General features: G+C 41.1%; 1 protein-coding gene across 3 annotated transcripts in view; it reads left to right on the forward strand.

Moving 5' to 3' along the window:
- THSD4 (thrombospondin type 1 domain containing 4) overlaps nucleotides 1-12016 on the forward strand; it is a 597500-nt gene extending 585484 nt beyond the window's left edge. For all 3 annotated transcript variants that reach the window (XM_067534792.1, XM_067534793.1, XM_067534794.1), the window contains 2 exons: nucleotides 4046-4190; nucleotides 6530-12016. In XM_067534792.1, coding sequence (XP_067390893.1) covers nucleotides 4046-4190; nucleotides 6530-6672 — 288 coding nt within the window. In that variant the 3' untranslated portion in view covers nucleotides 6673-12016. The remainder of the gene's footprint in view (nucleotides 1-4045; nucleotides 4191-6529) is intronic.
- Nucleotides 12017-18937: the final 6921 nt, after the last annotated feature.

The following is an 18937-nucleotide window of genomic DNA, read 5'->3' on the forward strand; positions in this document are numbered from 1 at the left end:
TGCTAAAACGGCTAATCCTAAAACGTGGAGAGATGAAGAGTTTTTAAAATGGAGTAATTTAAGATGTCAGGGAATTGGTATTAAATATTTTAAAAATGATGGTATTAGTAATTCGTTTTTAAAATATCCTTGCTTGGCCAAGTCCTCCTCTCTGATTGCGGCATTGCAAACGAGAGCGAATGTTTTTCCCACCAGGGAAGCTCTAGCAAGAGGACGGAAGATGGAGGAAGGGTTATGTAGATGGTGTGGTAAGGTCAAAGAGACAATTCCTCATATCTCTGGTCAGTGCATAAAAATGAAAGAAGCAAGAATTAAAAGACATAATAGGATAGTTAAAGCACTAATTGATAAAGTAGGAAACAAAGGATGTAAAATTTGGATTGAACCTTACCTTCATAATAAAGAAGGGAAGTTGAGAAAACCCGACCTCATTATTGAAAAGGAAGGAGTGGTAGCCGTTGTGGATGTCACAGTTAGATGGGAAGACAACGCTGACAGTGTGGAGGCAGCCCACATTGAGAAGGAGGCATACTACTCTGAGTTGGAGGAGGAGGTGCTGCAGCTCACTGGTGGGAAGATCATCCACTTCTTTGGATTTGTGGTTGGGGCGAGAGGTAAATGGAGTGAAAGAAATGATGAAATTTTTAAAATTTTAGGTATTGATAAATTTAAAAGTTTTAAAGAAAGTGTGTGCAGACTTGCTATGTATGCTACGACGGATATGTTGGCTCTTTTTAGCGATAAACAGTGAACCCGAACATTCATTTCGTGTATCCTGTGGATTTTAGATATATTTTAGATATAGATATATTTATTCTCCATATTTTACATTTTATCAATGGGCTTTAGTTTTCATACTATTGACCTGTTGACTATGTTTAACTGTCCTTTCATGTAATTTAATTTAATTTTAAAATTAATTGAATAATAAATATTACTTATAGGTTAGATCTTGATTTTAGATTATCTTAGCTACTGAATACTAGATTGGACGGCGGACTGGCCGCATAGTAACCAGGAAAGGGCAGGTATTTACGCCTGTACAAATAGTACCTCTTGTCTCTATAAAAAGAGGACTTCAGTCTCCAGAACAGACAAACTCACACTTCCAATGGTTGCATCCACTGATTCCTTACATTCTTTTTCAGAACAGTGTGTGTTGTCTGGGGTTCTTTGTGCAGCGTCCCTCTTTGGTTCCCATGTTTCACTCTGTGACTTGTTCCTGTTTTCCATTCTTTGCCCCACTAATTAGTTGATCCCTGTTTTTTGTAACCTTCCCAGTCCTTATTGGCTGTGGAATGGCTGCTCATGTTCCTTTTGGATGGGTTCCACACATTCCTACAGGGATCAGACAGGCTGACACCTTTTATGAGCACTAAATTCACATGAAATACTAGGGGCGGGGGGAGGGATGATGGCGGGGAGGAAGATTTTGCAGTTCTAGGGTATGTCTACACTGCAGTTAGACACCTGCAGCTGGCCCATACCAGTTGACTTGGGCTCCCAGGGCCCGGGCTGCAGGGCTGTTGAATTGCAGTGTAGACATTTGAGCCTCCCATCTCACAGGGTCCTAGTGCCTGGGCTCCAGCCGAAGCCCAAAAATCTACAACACAATTAAACAGCCCCTTAGCTTGAGCCCCATAAGACCAAATCAGCTGACGTGGGTCAGCTGCGGGTTTTTAATTGCAGTATAGACATACCCTTAGTAAACAAAGATAGGTTGGGATGGCTTGAAAGAAATTAGAAGGTAAAAGCTTCATTCTTATTTTATAGTACATTGACGAAAGTTCAGTAAGGGAGTATTTTCCTCTGAGATGGCTTACTCCTTTTCTTAATGCTTCTAGTTTAAAACCTCAAGAAAAAGACATTTATTAGAGGTTTTTCATGAGCTATTGTGTCGGCTACCTTTGTTTTTTGTTTTTTTAGAAGCAGATGAAGGTAACTACTCAATACCTTCAGGACAGGCACTTCTCTCCATGCATAGTACAGTATTGGTTAAGTATCTGAATGCTAATTTAGTGAAAATTGGTATATTCACAGTGAGCATGAACCTACACCTTTCTGCAAAGCAGAGCATCTCTTCATCTGAGAAACTGCTATTGAAAGAGAAGCTCTTTGAGGCTGGGCTTGGCAGTGTTTTAGCAGTATTACAGGCACACGGTTGCTGTAAATGGACAGAAATTGATGGATGTGCTATGAACTTCTAGTCTGAGCTATGAAACTCACACTGCTATTATGCTACTTCAATGTTCAACTTATAATCAAGTTTGATCTAATTTAAGTTCTATTTTGTTTATGTGGAGTGAGGAGTCGTGCCCTCAGGTTGAAAGCAGAGTTTATCCATTACTGTTGATAGATGAGATTTGGCTCCTTACCATCTATCAGTACTACCTTTGTGTCTGTTTTGGCTTTTCGCTGATTCGATTTTGCATTTGACGGTAGAGGGATCGCAGTCTCAAATGCATTCTGCCTTGCCAAGGGGTTTAGGGTAATAACACTCACAGAGCTTTTCTAACCCAGTTTCCAGATACTGCTATGAAAGGCTGCAGATTTTAAAGACCTTTGCGAAGATACTGGCTGTTTTGTTTAAAACACTTAATCCTCCTAGGGATTTTTCAAGAATACCTGAAGGTGCTGTTTGTGTCTGATTTTAGTAGAATTGCCAGGAACCAGAGCACAACTAGCAATGTTATGTGCAATTATACGGGCAAGTGCTGCAACAGTAATAAGCCACACTGGAAATCTGTGATGCACAGATTATAACTTCTTGTAGGTCCAAATTCAGTTCATGCCTGCACTGGTGTAGCTCTGTTGCACTCACTTAGACTCAGGCGGAACTTGGCCCTTTTGATGAAGTCTTCTTGGCTCCCAAAATGCAGCGGTACCTTAGTGATTGTGCTGAGTAGGGCGGCCCAAGAGGTGGAGAGGACACAGAAGGAACTCTTTGCCCCTTGCAGTCCTCCAGCTTGGTATGTGGGAGTGTAAAATGGGTTTAAGGCAGCCCAAGGGAGTGGTAGAGATGTGGCAAGTAGGTCTGTGACCTTCATTGATACTCTAGCTTGCTACATCTGCCACTTAGCTCTAGTAGTAATCAAGACCCAGCCGCTATTATACTGTCTGCCCTGCCTACATTTTGGTGGGGGAGTTTTTCATTTCCACTGTCTCCCATGTTGTTCTCCTGTTTAGTTCAGTTAGCACAATGCACATGAATTTCACTATTGCAGCATATTTATGATATCCATAAATATATTTTTCCTGTAGAGAATATGAGATTTTGGTTTTTCAGAACCTTTTCGGTAGGTAGAGGGTGAATTAAAGACTCTTGGGCTATCCATTCCATACATTTCATGCAAACTGCATTCACTTCAAAAAAATCTTCTGTGTTTTGATCAAAGGGGCATTGGAGTCTGTTACTGTTACCATGAGAAAGTGTAATGTATTTGGGATGAGTGATTAAGGAAACAGTTCTCTCCCTGCCTTCACATTTTTTCCCACTGTCTGTTCAATAGTCTCTTTGAGGTTGATTTGGTGTGGCGTACAGACCAATCCCTGAGCAGACGTAGTGACCCTCGCTCATCAGACAGTAAAATGGCATGTCCATTGTTATCAGACTGACTTGGTATTAAAGAGCTGCAGCTGTTTTTTTCACACCCATCATTTTGGAATCTTTCCCCCCCTACAAATAGTTCCTCAAATTCCCCTTACATCTGTAACAATTTTTCTGGCATCCTGTCATACAACTAGTAGGATGGTTGATTAAATGTTCCAGAAGGGGGTACTATGGGAGTATTTCAACTGAAGTGGTTTCTCTCAGAGAGCAACTGTAATGCTCACTTGTCCTGGGGATCATGCGGACGGATTTTTCTTGAGCCCTTACAGGAAATGAATCACATAACTTTCTAGTCAGTATTTTAAGAGTCCAATTCTATTGAAGTCTATGGAAAGGGGCCAGGAGGCTTTGGATAAGGCTATAAGTCCGTTTCTCTTGTGAAGGTTTCCTCATACCAATTATCTCCTTCATGAACTTTAACTCATTTGTTTTCAGTGTTCAAAATCCTGTGAAGGAGGATTCCGGGTTCGAGAAGTCAGATGTCTGTCAGATGATCTGGCACCTAGTAACCAATGTGATCTGCAGCTTAAATCAGAAGAAAAAGAACCTTGTAACACACAGGATTGTATACCTGAAATAGGTAAGGAGATAGGAAAACTCGACTGTTTTGACATCTAGTGGAGAAAGTTTTTAACAATCCTGTCTAGGCTCTCTGGGTTTAGCATTTATTTTCTATTCTAATTTTAGGAGCTTGTTTTTAAACCAAATAAGGTTCGCCTTTTAAAAAGGTACAGTAGGTTTTCATAGACTTTATGGCCAGAAGGCACCATCATGATCATCTAGTCTGACCCCTTGCACATTGCAGGACACAGAACCTCACCTCTCCTGTTATAATCCCAGAACCTCTGGCTGAGTTACTGAAGTCCTCAAATCATCATTTAAAGACTTCAAGTTACAGGGAATCCACCTTTTAAACTAGTTTAAACCTCCAAGTGATCTGTGCCCCATGCTGCAGAGGAAGGCAAAAAAAAGACTCCAGGGTCTCTGCCAATCTGACCCTGGGGAAAATTCCTTCCCAACCCCAAGCATGGGGATCAATTAGACCCCGAGCATGTGGGCAAGACCCACCAGACAGACACTGGGAAATAATTCTCTGTAGCAACTCAGAGCCCTCCCATCTAGTGTCCCATGACTGGCCATTGGAGATATATGTTGCTAACAGTCATAGATTGGCTACATGCCTCTGTAGGCAGTCCCATCATACCATCTCTTCTATAAACTTACCAAGCTCAGTCTTGAAGCCAGCTAGGTTTTTTGCCCCCAGTGCTCCCCTTGGGAGGCTGTTCCAGACATTCACTCCTCTGATGGTTAGAAACCTTCATGTAATTTCAAGCCTAAACTTGTTGATGGCCGGTTATCCATTTGTTCTTGTGTCTGCATTGGTGCTTATAACTCTTCTCTCTCCCTGGTATTTATCCTTTTGATGTATTTATAGAGAGCAATCATATCTCCCTCAGCCTGCTTTTGTTAAGGCTAAACAAGCCAAGCTCTTTGAATCTCTTGATTAAAACGTTTTCCTTGAACAGAAATTGGCTTGCCTTTGAAGTCTCAGAGAGCGTGAGAGATCTTTGGATCTGCTTAAATGACACATTTGGGGTAATTTTAGTGTGCATTTTATGGAACCTCGTATTCTGAAATTTTGCTTTAGTGGGTTCTTATTGCTTTAACCCTAAAATCAGAAAGTCTAATCATGTACATATTCTGTGTGTTCTAATACCTTGTACAAGGAACCACACTTACAATAACTAAAATCATAAAAAAGAGATTTTCTTGATTATGAACTTCCAAGTGCAGTTGCATAGAATCGTAGATTCCAAGTCCAGAAAGGACCATTGTGATCATCTAGTCTGACCTCCTGCATAACACGAGCCGTAGAATTTCCCCAGAATAATACCTAGATTTCGCTTTTCTTCTTGATTTTAAAATATTTAACTAAGATGTCAAAGCACAATCAAATTTCTTTCATGATATTTATTAACCAAATGTTGCACTTTAGCATTAATTTAATACTGTCAAAGATTTTTTCATAATTTGTATTTAATCATTTTAATAATAATTAGAATTACTAAAAAAGGGGAGAAAGCTATATTAAGAAGCAGTTTGGACCTCGTTCTGTTCTACATCAACTTTCAGGTCAGATTTGTTCACAAATTTAGACCTTGTAAAGATTAGCTATTATATAGCGTAAGACTGATATAAATGTTGTTTTTGTTGTTGTTGTTGTTCTTCCTCCATGGGAAATAGTTTTGTTGAAAACAAATTAATACAATACCGCCAAGTCTCATGATTTTATTTATCGTGTGGCTTGTGTTATTTGGTCTTTTTCTTAAAGCTCCTGCTTCTGGAGTTATATGATTATGTGAGAATCTCAGTTTTCATCAAAAAAGCAAGTTTCTACCCTGGTGGCTTTTAAATGTGAATGGAGTGCATCCTAGTGGCTTAGAACCCTCAGAAGGCAAATATAAGAAACATTTATTATTTTTTAAAATTTCAATATTTATAAGCCAATCTTGTGAATGTGGGAGGCCTGACTCATGACTTTTCAGTGCTTGAGGGCTGGCAATAGTGTTAATATTCCCCTGAAGAATTTGCCACCCAAACACTGCAGCATGGTATTTATTATCTGAGAATTGAAAGTGAAAATGACAGGAATCTGACTATAAATAAAAGTACTACTAAAGTAAAGTAGATTTTTAAAATATGTATAGGGTATTTTCTATTTTTATTCAAATAAAAAAGTTCTTGCAGTTTTAATCTTCTAATTTTAATAATCTAACTTTCATTGGTAGGCTATTTTAAAATATATGGTTTTTTTTACCTGACAATGATTCTTTAAAAATAAATTTGCAATCTACCATAATCTGCTATGAAAACCTAGTATTTCTGAATCATAAAGTTCTGTGCTTTTCTTTTCCCCAGATGAAAATTGCAAAGACAAATACTACAACTGCAATGTGGTGGTGCAGGCCCGGCTCTGTGTCTATACCTATTACAAGACAGCTTGTTGTGCATCCTGCACAAGGATGGCCAATAGACAACCAGGATTTCTAGGACGCAGATAACAACTACTCCATCCATGTTTAACTTCGATATGGGAACATAAATGGTGTTACTGTTTGGACTACAATAGCATCTGCTTTCTAAAGAGATGGTTTCCATATTGCTGAGCACATCAAGACTATGGTTATGTCTCACACATAACATGCAGCATATAATAGGAGCTTTTTGGCTTTTAAAAATGTTCATGTAAAACGGTGATTTTTAAAGCATTATTTTTTACTGATAATATTGTATGCACCTGTTCATCAAATAATTGTTATTTAAGGAAAACACCAGCTTTCTTATTATGAACTTAATGAAAGGAAAATCAGTCAAATGCATTTATTGGAGTTGTTTGACCAGTACAGATACAGCAGCATCATTATTTGCTGAATACCAACCCTTCTTTGGTATTCTGGACTTCCTTAAATTAGTAAACAGTATCAGTAGAACACATACAGAAGAAGTGTTATGTCGTAAAAAAGCCCAGCACTCTTACGACCCATTTAAACCCAATTTCCCAGCACCCTAATCTGTGTGTTTAATTTACCTCAATCCTTCATACTAAATTAGTGTAAGGCTTAAGCTCTCTCTGCTGTACTTGTACCAACTTCCTGCCTTGAACAAATCATCCAATGTTACACACTTTGACTGCCTATAAGTGCCTTGAATTTAATTTATAAACTAGTGCATTAAAGTTATAGCCTGTAATTCTCTATGGATGTTGAAAACAATACATTACCCACACTGTGCCCACAGTGACCTTAAGTCTTCTAAGTCTTCTCTTCAACATTTGAAGATAACAGTTGAAGCTCAAATTCACGGGTGATGTTCCTCTGCTGATCTAAATTGTCAGTTTACACCAGCAGAGGATCTTCCCCCATCGTGTAGCAATCTTGCTGTGTGTGTGAACTGACACCCTGCACAATAATTTTTCATTACAGAATTGTTCAACAGGTAACATTAAAGTAACAGGATCAATAGAAATGTGCATCAGCTTCAGTTAGGATGGTCATCAGTTTCTGAGGCCTCCACCAAGGGACCTGGCACTCTGTCTTTAACATGTTTCCATAACCCTTCGGGCATCAGCAGTCCGTGGGGTTTTGTTTTTTTTTATGCTAACTGCTAGTGCAGTATCTTGGAATTCTGTATTAAGGAAATCCTGACTCTCAGTTGTTGGAAGGATTATTACAGTGTATCTTTTCTGGTTTTCATCCTATGTTGCCAGGTTCCTCAGTAAACGTACTCTGAAAGAATAGCATCTATTTACACTGTCTTCTGTTCCATTCAAGAATGGTTACAGATTTGCACCTGGGTTAGATGATCTTTCATTTTCTACACTTACTGTACTCAATCCTGGGATTTGCTAGAGCTAAACAGAATGAGGCATTCAGGGCAGATTAAAGGTATTAAACTACCTGAAAATTTCACAGTTCATTCACTTTTATTGAGTCTTTTAAAATATTTCTGTGTGAATAGTGCTGAGTTCTGTTGGTGAGAAAAAATAACTTGCTTATTGAATTACTCATTGCACCCTAATGATATCCATAATCTTGTGTTCATTTTAAGGTGTCCACTGTCTGAAATCAAAATGAGTGCCAACAAATCCTATTTATACCTGACACATCTTTACTGTTGAGCATTATGCCACTCCAGTATTGATTATCTTTGAGCCCTATTGTACCATCAATGTTTGATTACCATTGTAATCAGTGGGAGTTTTCCTTTGTCTCTCAAATTTGATGACACAATAATTATTCTGTGTGATTAGAAATCATTAAATGTCATTAGAACTTTGATTACCGTGCAATTAATTGAATTAAACAGAGGGAGACCTGTATGAAATTGAAAGGTTAATTATATAACTTTCTTTGAATTAATTATCCTTTCTCAGACCTATGCCTTTATGTCATGACAAGTCATTCAAAGGACTTCATGTAACATTTGGAGATTTGAGATTACACTGTATACAGTAGATTCTTGACCAAAGAATTATGGGAGAGAAAATATAGCATAAACAAATGTCAAAATTTCATTGGTAGTAAATACAGATTTTCTTATGAATGTCATATTGCAGCAAATCCTGACATGCTGTATCTAATCTTGTTGTTGCCTCTTTTGCCTTAAAGAAAGTGTATTTTACCAGCTTTAAGGAAGTATCTATAGCATAAAAAGCTTATTTACATCCTAGATGAAGAAAGAAATTATTGTTCACATAACAATAATGTATGATCCAGAAACAGTTTGCATCTCCCTTTGGATAAGGTGAATAATTTAAGCCAAACAGAGAGCTGGTAGATAGGTATGTGAACATGGTGCCTTATAGGGTTGTAGGCAAGTTATAAAACATTTTGCTCTTAAATATGTGGCAGGTGGGATATCTTATAAACATTTATCTTCTTGTAGGATCTATTAATCTACCACTGAAGAAAGCACAGTTCATAGGGAGCCAAGTATAACAGAGTATGTATATATACCCTATGTTACTCTCAGGTTCATTGCTTTGTTAGTTGAATGTGGTGACTTATATTCATAATTATATAAATTGAGCTCCCTGGTGTAAGGCCAGTTTTCATATATACCATTAAAAAACTATTAGTCTCACCTAATTAAACACCATGCAGTCAGGAGTCAGCCTGATTGTGGCCAGACTGAATCTCTTATTGTCACTGGCAAGTTTCACTATAATTATGATAGATGTTTCTACAATGTACACTAATCAACTCTCCTTTTCTACACACACTGATGTAGAAGAACTAATATTATCTAGACATCAGTAATACTATAGTAATGTTGTCACAGGAAGTGCACTTTTAAAACTATTTGTTTAAAACAGTTATTGCATTTTAACTATAACAAATGTTAGTTTTTATATAGCAGTGCACCATTTTAGCCTAGGACCATATACAGTTCCTGACTCTTTCACTTAAATTGATGTAAATCAGGAATGGCACTGATGAATTCAGTGGAGTTGTACGGGTATAAAACCAGTGTAAGCAAGTGCAGAATCAGGCTAATGAATTTGAACAGTACTTTGTAGTAGTAGAAAAAACATTACTTCTCACCTTTCAAATAGAAGATCAGTGTAACTATGGGGAAAATATGTGACTTTTCAATATAAGGCAGACTGCCGATAGGAGATTTCCTGAAGCCAGCACACAATAAAGGGAGCATGGGCAGATGTTTTCTACCCCACAACTGGCTTCTCAAACATCTGTAGAGAATCCATTTTGCTGATCTTACATGACAGAGGCAGATTTTGAGGTGTATTGTAAAAGTGGGAGGGCAGGATGTTGCATGAACATCACACAGCTCAGCCATTGCTCAAACACACTCATACAATTACTCCTAATGTAGTGGGAATAATCTGTCTTTGGGGCATAATTCATCAGGCTGCATAGAAGCAAGGTCTAGCATTAATGTTACTTATACAATGTTTATATTATCCCATTTCTATGACCAAATGATGCAAATCCAAAATTTGGTCCTTTTAAGTAGGAAAACGCTCACTGTATTTTAGAGACCTATTAGCTCGTAAGTTCATCGACGCGGCACATACGGATGAGATAGCCACAATTTAGCTGGGTTCAGTGGGACTACTGACATTCAGGAGTGTTTGCAGGTCTGGGGTTCTAGTAGCTATTGCCATACCTGCTTACCCAACAGGAATTTGTAATGTTTCATATAGAGCGTGCTAAGTGATCAAACCATTTTATTACCTTTGAACAGAGAGCTAGCTGGCACAGATGCGGGAATTAATACAAGTTTCATAGTGTGAAGGAACAAGCTAGCTTTTATCAGTTTGTATCACAAATAAACCCAGACATTAGTAGAGCTACAATCCTGCTAGTATAACCAGTTCCTGAACCCTTGGTGGCTTGTTTTATTAAAATAACTACTGAATGAATCCCTGTGCAATGAACCCAGAATGCCTATAACTGCACAATTATGAAAGAATGTATTGTTCCTTTATACAGCATCCACTGTATTAAAAATAGCATTAAAGCAATCATGTATACACTCGATAGCAGAAAGAAATCATTCCAGGACTTGGTTCCAGGACTTGGACAGCTGTGTTGAATGCCTCTAGGCTCCTCCCTATAAAAGCACTTGTGATCCGTCTATTGGGCAGTTAATTATGTGCATGTCTATATGTGTTTGTATTACGGAACATGGAACTTCTAACAATGAATGCTGAAAGTAAACGTCCTTTGCTCCTAACACAACTTCCAGAATACGTGTGGGGCTTGTGTTAGTTTCTGTTTAGGGAGCTAAATAAAAGCAATCTACTAACATTAACATTTTCATTTTTAGTGCTTTTAAATAGGCAAACTAATTTGTATTGTACGAAACAATAATTGGATCAAAATTCTGACCTGGTGAAAGCAGGTGCAACTCCATCATTAGAAATGCATCCACCAATACTAGGTCTGAATTTGACCCTTTGTTTTTAAACTTTTAATCAAACACAAGAGTTTATAGTACTGCTAGTAAAATGTTTGAAATGGAGGCTCTTTGGAATTGTAATGGATTGAGAAGTGCTAACTGCCATTATCTTTTGGGTTTGATTATTTCTTTGGAGAATTCAGGACTTTCCCAGTGACTTTCTATCAACACTGCTTTCAGTAGCTGGCTTTGCCATAGCACATTGCGTGGGTTTCTTCGGAACTGAGCTCAGCATGGATGGACCTAGGTGTCCTTGCTGACCCTCACTGAAGTCATAGGGGCTCTACATGGAGCATCTTGAAGGGCTGGGGCCTTAACTGTGCAGATCATCAAGCCTCAATTGAGTGACACAAAAAACCTATGTTAAATATGTAAAATTACTGCCACTTCACCTTAACCCAGTCATCCATCTTGGCAGAAGGATATACTTTATTATAACTTATTTTTGTTATTTGTAAATACAAGATGTTTATAGGAAATATGTATTCTGAGCTATGTCTATGGAACGAGCCACTGCACCCAAATAGTTCAATTATTTAGAATATGCAGATTTTTATTAAAGGGGCCTAATGTGTATTTATTTACATATGCCATCTACATTTTTGTCCAGGTCTTTCATCATACTAACCCAATTTTTCATTGAATTTTATAGCATATATATATATATATCATACTGTAAATCCATAGTTACCATTTTGTAATTTTCTGATTAGCCTGTTCCTTGAGTGGATTTAAAGGGGGAGTATAAGTTAAAGTTCTTTTTGACTAGTTCAGGAATATGTATCCCTGGCAATGCACCTGAACCAGAACTGTACAGCATCCTTTTCATATTGTATACATTTTCTCTTTGATGGAAAAAATGTTAACTATTTTTGTTTGACTAATTTATTTTTTATTATTGTGAAAAATAAATTAATAAAAGATCAGCTTTTGTGACGTGGTTTATTTCCTCTTTGGTGGGTCCTACATAACTCCTGTTCATAGGAGTTAAACACACATATCAACAGTCGAATAGATTTCCTGGAAGGATCTAATTAAGATGCCTTATCTAATACAGTGCAGAATATAGAAATGTTGCCAAAAGATACATAACACTGTGCTATAACCTTACAAAGGATTGACAGTGACATCCTGGTTTCCTGATAGACAATCATACACTTTAGAGATGAAAAAGATAACTTTTTACTGGGAGGTCATCATCTCATCCCTAGTTCCAAACCAGGTTGTTTCCTACAGTTTGTTCTCAATTACATTGCCCAATTTCAAATTCTTTTCTCCCTTGAAAAGCTGTTCCTATAGACCTCCACATTAGCAAGTAGTTCCTGATATGCCGCCTAAATTTCCCTTGCTCAGTTTTCTACCATTACTCCTAAATATCTGTATGAACATTTCCTCTTCCTCTTTGCTATTTGATTAGCATATCTCCCCCTGGTAGTACTCTGTCCAGGCTTTATATACATCTATAGTAATAATTATTTTAATATTTCCTTCTAAAATCAATCCTTCCAAGGCCTTGATAATTTTTGTTGTTTTACCTGAGTACCCTTCAATTTGTCCATCCTTTCCTAATATGAAGATATGAGGGGCTGATCTAATGCCCATGGAAATCAATGAAAGATTTACAATGACTTCTGTGGGTGGTTGGATTGGCCCTTGACTGTATTTTAGGCACTTGGGCCCTGGGCCTACGACATGTGCACATGCTTCACTTTACAAATGTGGGTAATCCTGTAGGACCAGATCCTGCAAACATTCAAGGACAGGAGTAAATCTACTCACACGAACAGTACTATTTTGAGATTGTTCTATATCTGTATATATAAAAACGGTCAGTTAAAAGATAAGATGGCAGTTGATGGTGCTCAAGAATGTGCAGTATTGTTCCTGGATTCTGTAGGACCAATAAATCTTGCTGTTGTGTGCAAATAAAGGCTTCCTTTTTTGCACCTCTCATCATCAGCTCTGAAATTTCACTGAAAGGACTGGCACTGTTTATATATGTAAAATTATGCATATACTTAGGGATTTGCAGAACTTGGGCCTTAGCCAGATTGAGAAGGCCAGATGCCTGGATTGGTTGAACATACCTAAGATAGTAGTTTGGTATTTAAGGTACAGACCTACTGTCAGTGTTCTTAAACTGCGATAAAACACATTTGATTATTCACGTGTTGGTTTGACATGAGATTCTTATAATCCCAAACTGTACATCGCATAGGCAAGCATAAGAGCACAACAAATACATCAGCATACTGTACCAGCCCTCAATGCTGCACATATTTAAGTGTGTGAACCTAAAGAGACTAGTCATATACTTTAGTCTTCGCAGGGCTGAGGCCCTTGGATAGTGGCACGGTTCCGTCTACCAATTTAAAAATGAAAACGGTGAAAATCAATATCCCCTTGCTACCATTATATTTTTCCACCTGCCAGAGAAGACTGCATACGATGCCACTGACATTAGTCTTATACCTACTTAATTCAATTATTTTGTATTCACTTTATCAGCTCAGTAAATGGAGAGCCAGGCAGGGTTAAGAAAGGTTCAGTCTCCTTTATAGTGGTTCTTACAGTCACAAACATTATCCTGGCATCTGAACTGTGCCCATAATGTCTCAATTAATAATGGCGAAAAATATATTCCTCCAAATGTTCATAAAAAAGGGCAGCCCTGATTACAATCCAAATCTGGACGCTATTTAATCAGCTTCCTAATGGACCTTAAACATTAGCTCTGTTTTCTTCACATGAGACTGTTACTTTCGTGTTGTCTGTCTGAGCACGTCTGTCCTGTTTGTAAGGTTTAATGTGAGCTGGGTTGCAGGCTCTGCCCAAAAAGACACAAGAGTTGAGAACGGTGATTCAGGTGATGGCTGGGGAGGCATGCAGCCAAATCTAAAACAACATTTTCCAGTTGGTAAAGAGAGCATAGCGTTGCCTCACTACCGTGACAGATATGTCTGCAGGGCTGCTATGGTTTTTCAGGACACAATGCAATAGCGGGTAGTACACGAGGACGCAGGTTTATGGACAATTCAGGTTAGACATAAATCTCATAGGTGAGATCCTCACCCCCATACACTGGTTCCTTTATGCCAAATAAAATAGCTGGCGTGGTGTAAAGCGGTACTAAAAGCATCCAGTCCAGTGGGGAGAGGATTTCCCTGGGGCAGGTGCTGTAGCAGACAGTTGTAAGGCTGTGCAGGAGAGACTCGCCCCTCCCCCCCCCCGACTGCAGGCACTAAGATGCAGGGGTGCAGCCCCGTTCTCTCCCCCACCCACCCGCCCGCCGTGAGCCATGTGGAAAAACCACGGTGCGGAGCCATCCAGAGACTGCAGCCTAAGCAGGGACGGCTGTGCAGAGCATGAGGTGGGGCAGAGAAAATGGGGGCGGAGGGGGGGGGGTAAAAAGGGGACCAGCGACTGTCTTTTTGGTCTACGCCTAAGCCAACAGATGGCTATACAAAGATGGGGGGGGGCAGAAGGAAACAATGAGACACTATTGTCTAACTAGACACAGCCTGGCGGGGGGGGGGGAGGGGTAGCACATGCAAGGTGAACGACCAGTGGGATGGTGGCAACTGGCATGTTAGTGCCACGCTTTGGTTTGTTTGGGAGTTTTTGGGCCCGGGTTTACTTAGGAGGGGCTCAGCTCACTGGCAAGTGAAGGGCAGGGGGTGAGGGCGCCAGGGCCGGGGCGGCTACAGTGAAGCTGAGGGGACGGGCGTGTGGTGGGGGAGGGTGGCGCAGCCAGCCAATCAGCACAGGGCAAAGAACGTCAGGGAACATTCTCTGCCGGTGACTGGCACGGCCGAAGGGCTCTGTGTGACCTGCCCCCAGCCCCTCGTGCTGCCACCTGGCAGAGGGCAGGGTGCGTTCGGGGCTCCCCGGGGGCTGGTAGTTTAGTTCACCACACAGTGTCCGCTAAGGTGTGTACTGAAAGCCTGGCGGCGAAAGCTTTGCAAAAAGTCGTGCGGCTAACAGGTGCCATTTGTATATCTATAGTGTAGGCAGCTGTGTCTGCGTTGGCAATTATGGGCTGAAAGCCTTGGCGTTACAGACCCTGCAGGCTGAGGTAATATGCTGAGGTAATATTCCTGGCTGACCATTTGTGTATTGCATGGCTTTCAATGGAAGGCTGTTTGTACACTGAGGCAAATGCTAATGAGGAGATTGCGCGCCCTTCTGGAGACAAAGTTAACAGGAAGAGGTGACGAAGGGAGGGAACCCTCTCTGTGTGTGTGTGTGTGTGTGTGTGTGTGAGAGAGAGAGAGAGAGAGAGAGAAGAACAAAGGCTTGGTCGCATATCTCTAGGGGTGCAGAAAGACATCCTGGCGGCCTTCATCTGTGTCTTAAGTGGCACTATGTCCTACAGGGTAACTGCTAACTTGGGGTGTATTGTTCCGTTGGGACCAGAGGCTCTGTGGCGGTCTGGTGGCTGGGTGTGGCAGGGAGCTGCTCAGTGGACTGAGAGGCGGCGTATACCGCTTGCTCACTTGCAGTGCACCAGCAGAACCTGCGTGGGCTGAGAGGAGAGGCCTTGTGTTGCCTGTGGCTGGTAGTGTCAGGGAGCTGACCCCTGACAGGCACAAACAAGGCTTCCTCGTGCTAAGGGCAGATGATAGCAAAGGGGCTCACCAGGCTAGAGACCCCCAGGAAGCACTGCTTTGGGTGCATTTGCTCCTACCGCCTGGAGTCTCTGGTCAGCTGCTCTCTGGGGTTTTCCCCCAAGGCCACATGGAGCATAGGCAGTATGATAATATATATAAACAATAATACTAATGAATTCATAGTAATGTTGCACTCTAGGGCTATTCCAGGCAGGGCTGGAACCCACAGGGCAGGCCTAGTAGGTCCTTAAGGTATGTCTAGCTGAACTGCAAATCACACTTCATATTACAGTGTAGCCGTGCCCTGAGACAGGCCACCAGGGCTGTCTAATTTATTCTGGGGTCGTCTCCATCCCTGGAGTAGCCCCGGCGCTGGGAAGTCTGTGCTGTGTCTCTCATTTGCATTGCTTTCTGTGTATTGAAATCTGTGTTTGTTTTCATTTGCCAGTTAGAGAGCAACACCTTAGTTTCGGCTGGGACAATGCACCATGCCTGTCCTGTTCCACCTAATGGGGACACGCAGCACTCTCCCATTAACTAATTCACACCTTTTTATCCACTCTGCTTCTACTATTTAGCATTAAACAGGTTTCTCTACCTAATCACAGAGAACATTTTACTATATTAAAGCAGCTGCTCCACCCCCTGCAACTTTGTTATAAATTAATGAAATTTTATCCCAAAGCAATGACAGATCTCCACCTTCTTGAAAACCAGGTTAAGCCCTTCATGTATGAACATTGCTGGGCAACAGCTCTTTCACTACTCCTGCTATGAGTAGATGGAAGTGTGATTTATTTTCCTAGAGTACCCATAAGAAGGGAGATTGTGGAGACCAAAACCAGTGGACATTTTGTTTCATGGTGTAGAATTACCTCTGTGTCCAGAGCCACAGAACTTGGAATGTTTATGGAATAAGTGCCTTAATAATTAGACTGGTTTGTAACCCTTAGTTTTGGGTTTTTTTAAAACACACACAAAAACATCTTTCAATCTGTGGTCTGAAGGGCTATAATTGATCTTGCTAATTACTCTTTAAGAAGAAAGACTTCTGACTGTTTTGGATCTTGCTGAACGAGTTAAAATAGGAAAATGGGACTGACTTAGTTTTATGGGCTATAAACATGCCCTCAAAGTTTGCGGGCTAAAATGCTGTAGCACTAGAAAGCATAGCAGGGGAAACATTCCCAAACTTTTAAAAATGCTACTTAGTTTCTTAATGCTGCTGTTCCCTTGAAAATGTTAGTTAAGATTTGCACAGCCCGAATCGTATGATGAGTTCTCAGTATCAGCCAGTTGCCTTGGGCGTCACTAAAAATTTTACAGTCCAGATACACACAAATCCCTTTACTACCAGAGAAGGTTCTCATTCAACCATGAAACCGAGGCACCTGTTTCCCAAAACACTATCCTGCCGATACAGTGAAACAATTAGTGAGGCTGTGATTTTCTTCTATGATCTAGTGTTGTTTTTGCTTAAAACTATGGCCAAAATCTGGAATAACACGCATACTTGACATGATCCCCCCTCTGATTTATTTCTGGTGTGCATGAATTATATTTGATGAAGGGTGCGTCTCACTGAGGACTGTGTCTCTCCTTGTTTTGTTCAGCGCTGAGCACGCTGAGGGAACTTAACGTGGTTAAATAATTAATGTCCCAAATGGGCATTCGTTACACTTAGTTCTTGAAGAAGTAATCCGTTATTTTCAATAAATCCCTCAATCCACAGGCACTCATTGGCATGTATGTTGTTCAGTCACCCATAGCTTCTTTGACTATGTGGGCAGGATACAATTTTTAACCAGAGATAATGTTGCATGCCCATGTGTTGGTTGGCTACACAATCAACACACAAATACTAATCATCACTATTTGTATTGGACTGTGGGCCAGACCACCCTTTCATATCTGTGTCACAGAGTGGGTGTGGTGACTGGAAAGCCCTCAAGTACTTAATTACTTCCCAGCAGACGGAGTGAAGCACTAAATAGCCCCACCCAATGGAAGCTGTAGCTATCTGCACAATTGGTGGGGTGTCCAGGGATCAGGCTGCGAGAAGTGGGGTGAAGCTGGGCAGGCCCCTGAGGTTGATGGGGGAGCCTGGTGCAGGAGCCAGTCCCATGGCAGCAGCAAGGAGGGGCCACGGGCCCAAACCTGAGCAGTGCTGTGACCCCTATGCACCAGCTCACAAAGCCACTCATTCACGGCCCTACCGCCCCTACTATGGAGGGGGGCAGTGGGACAAACCCAAGGGGCACTGAGACCTTGTGTGTCAGGTTGCAATGTGATTCACTCCATTGTGATCACTAAATCCTCTGGCCCCACCATGGAGGGGTTATGGAGCCAAGCCTGAATGGGCAGTGGGGCAGCCAGCACTGTGCCTCCTTGCTGCTGAAGAGGGGCCAGCTCCTGCCCTGGGGCTCCTCCCAGGGGCCTGCCTGGCCTCATCCTGCTTCCGGAAGCCCATGTCCCTCTGCTCTGCCCACAGGACTCACTCAGTGTCAGGTTCAAGACCTGCTACAAGTACAGGGAGCTGCAGTGGGTGCCCACACGGGGTACCCGGCTGGGAGAGAAGCAGCAGGTCACTCTGCAGGGGCAGAAATGAGGGTTTCCAGTTGCGGGTACCACGTGAAAAATTTCTGGGGCACCCCTGGCCTCAGCCAATCCACAAAAGTCCCTCTCTGAGCTTTTGGGGAGAGTGTCTGGGTCACCTCGATCATACATTTATTTAGCCAAGGCAGAGAGAGACACACCTAGCTGGGCATACGCATGAGATGATCCTGGTTGACAGCACATCACACCAAATTTCTACCTGCTAATACAGCAAAACGTCTCCTATTTTTTTTAATCCAGAAATCATCAAACATTGGTCCTTAGCTCCCAGCGCAATCTGTGAGCTTAACAGGTGTTTTCATTAGCAGCTGCTAGAGCTGCAATTAAACAATCCAGGAGGATTGTTAATGGAGATAAGGCAAGTGGCATTTGCATTTCTGTAGGCGGAGCAACAGTCTTTTAAATGTTGTTTGTAATTTGCATGTTTAACAAGGTATGACCTTAACAGTGTGCTGTGTGGACATTAAGAGCCATTCAAGCTTGCTGAACTGGGAGTTTTACTGGAGTGTGCAGCCCTTCCAGATGTTTTCATAGCACTGTTGCATACAGATAGTTTTTGCTTCTTTGCAATGGCTGAAATCCTGTTGGCTTTCAGCTTGCTTAAAGTGTGTCACGC

Source organism: Emydura macquarii, unplaced genomic scaffold (assembly GCF_026122565.2).
Source record: "Emydura macquarii macquarii isolate MOO-44397 ecotype Brisbane River unplaced genomic scaffold, CSIRO-AGI_Emac_v2 contig_3451, whole genome shotgun sequence".
Lineage (NCBI taxonomy): Eukaryota > Metazoa > Chordata > Testudines > Chelidae > Emydura > Emydura macquarii.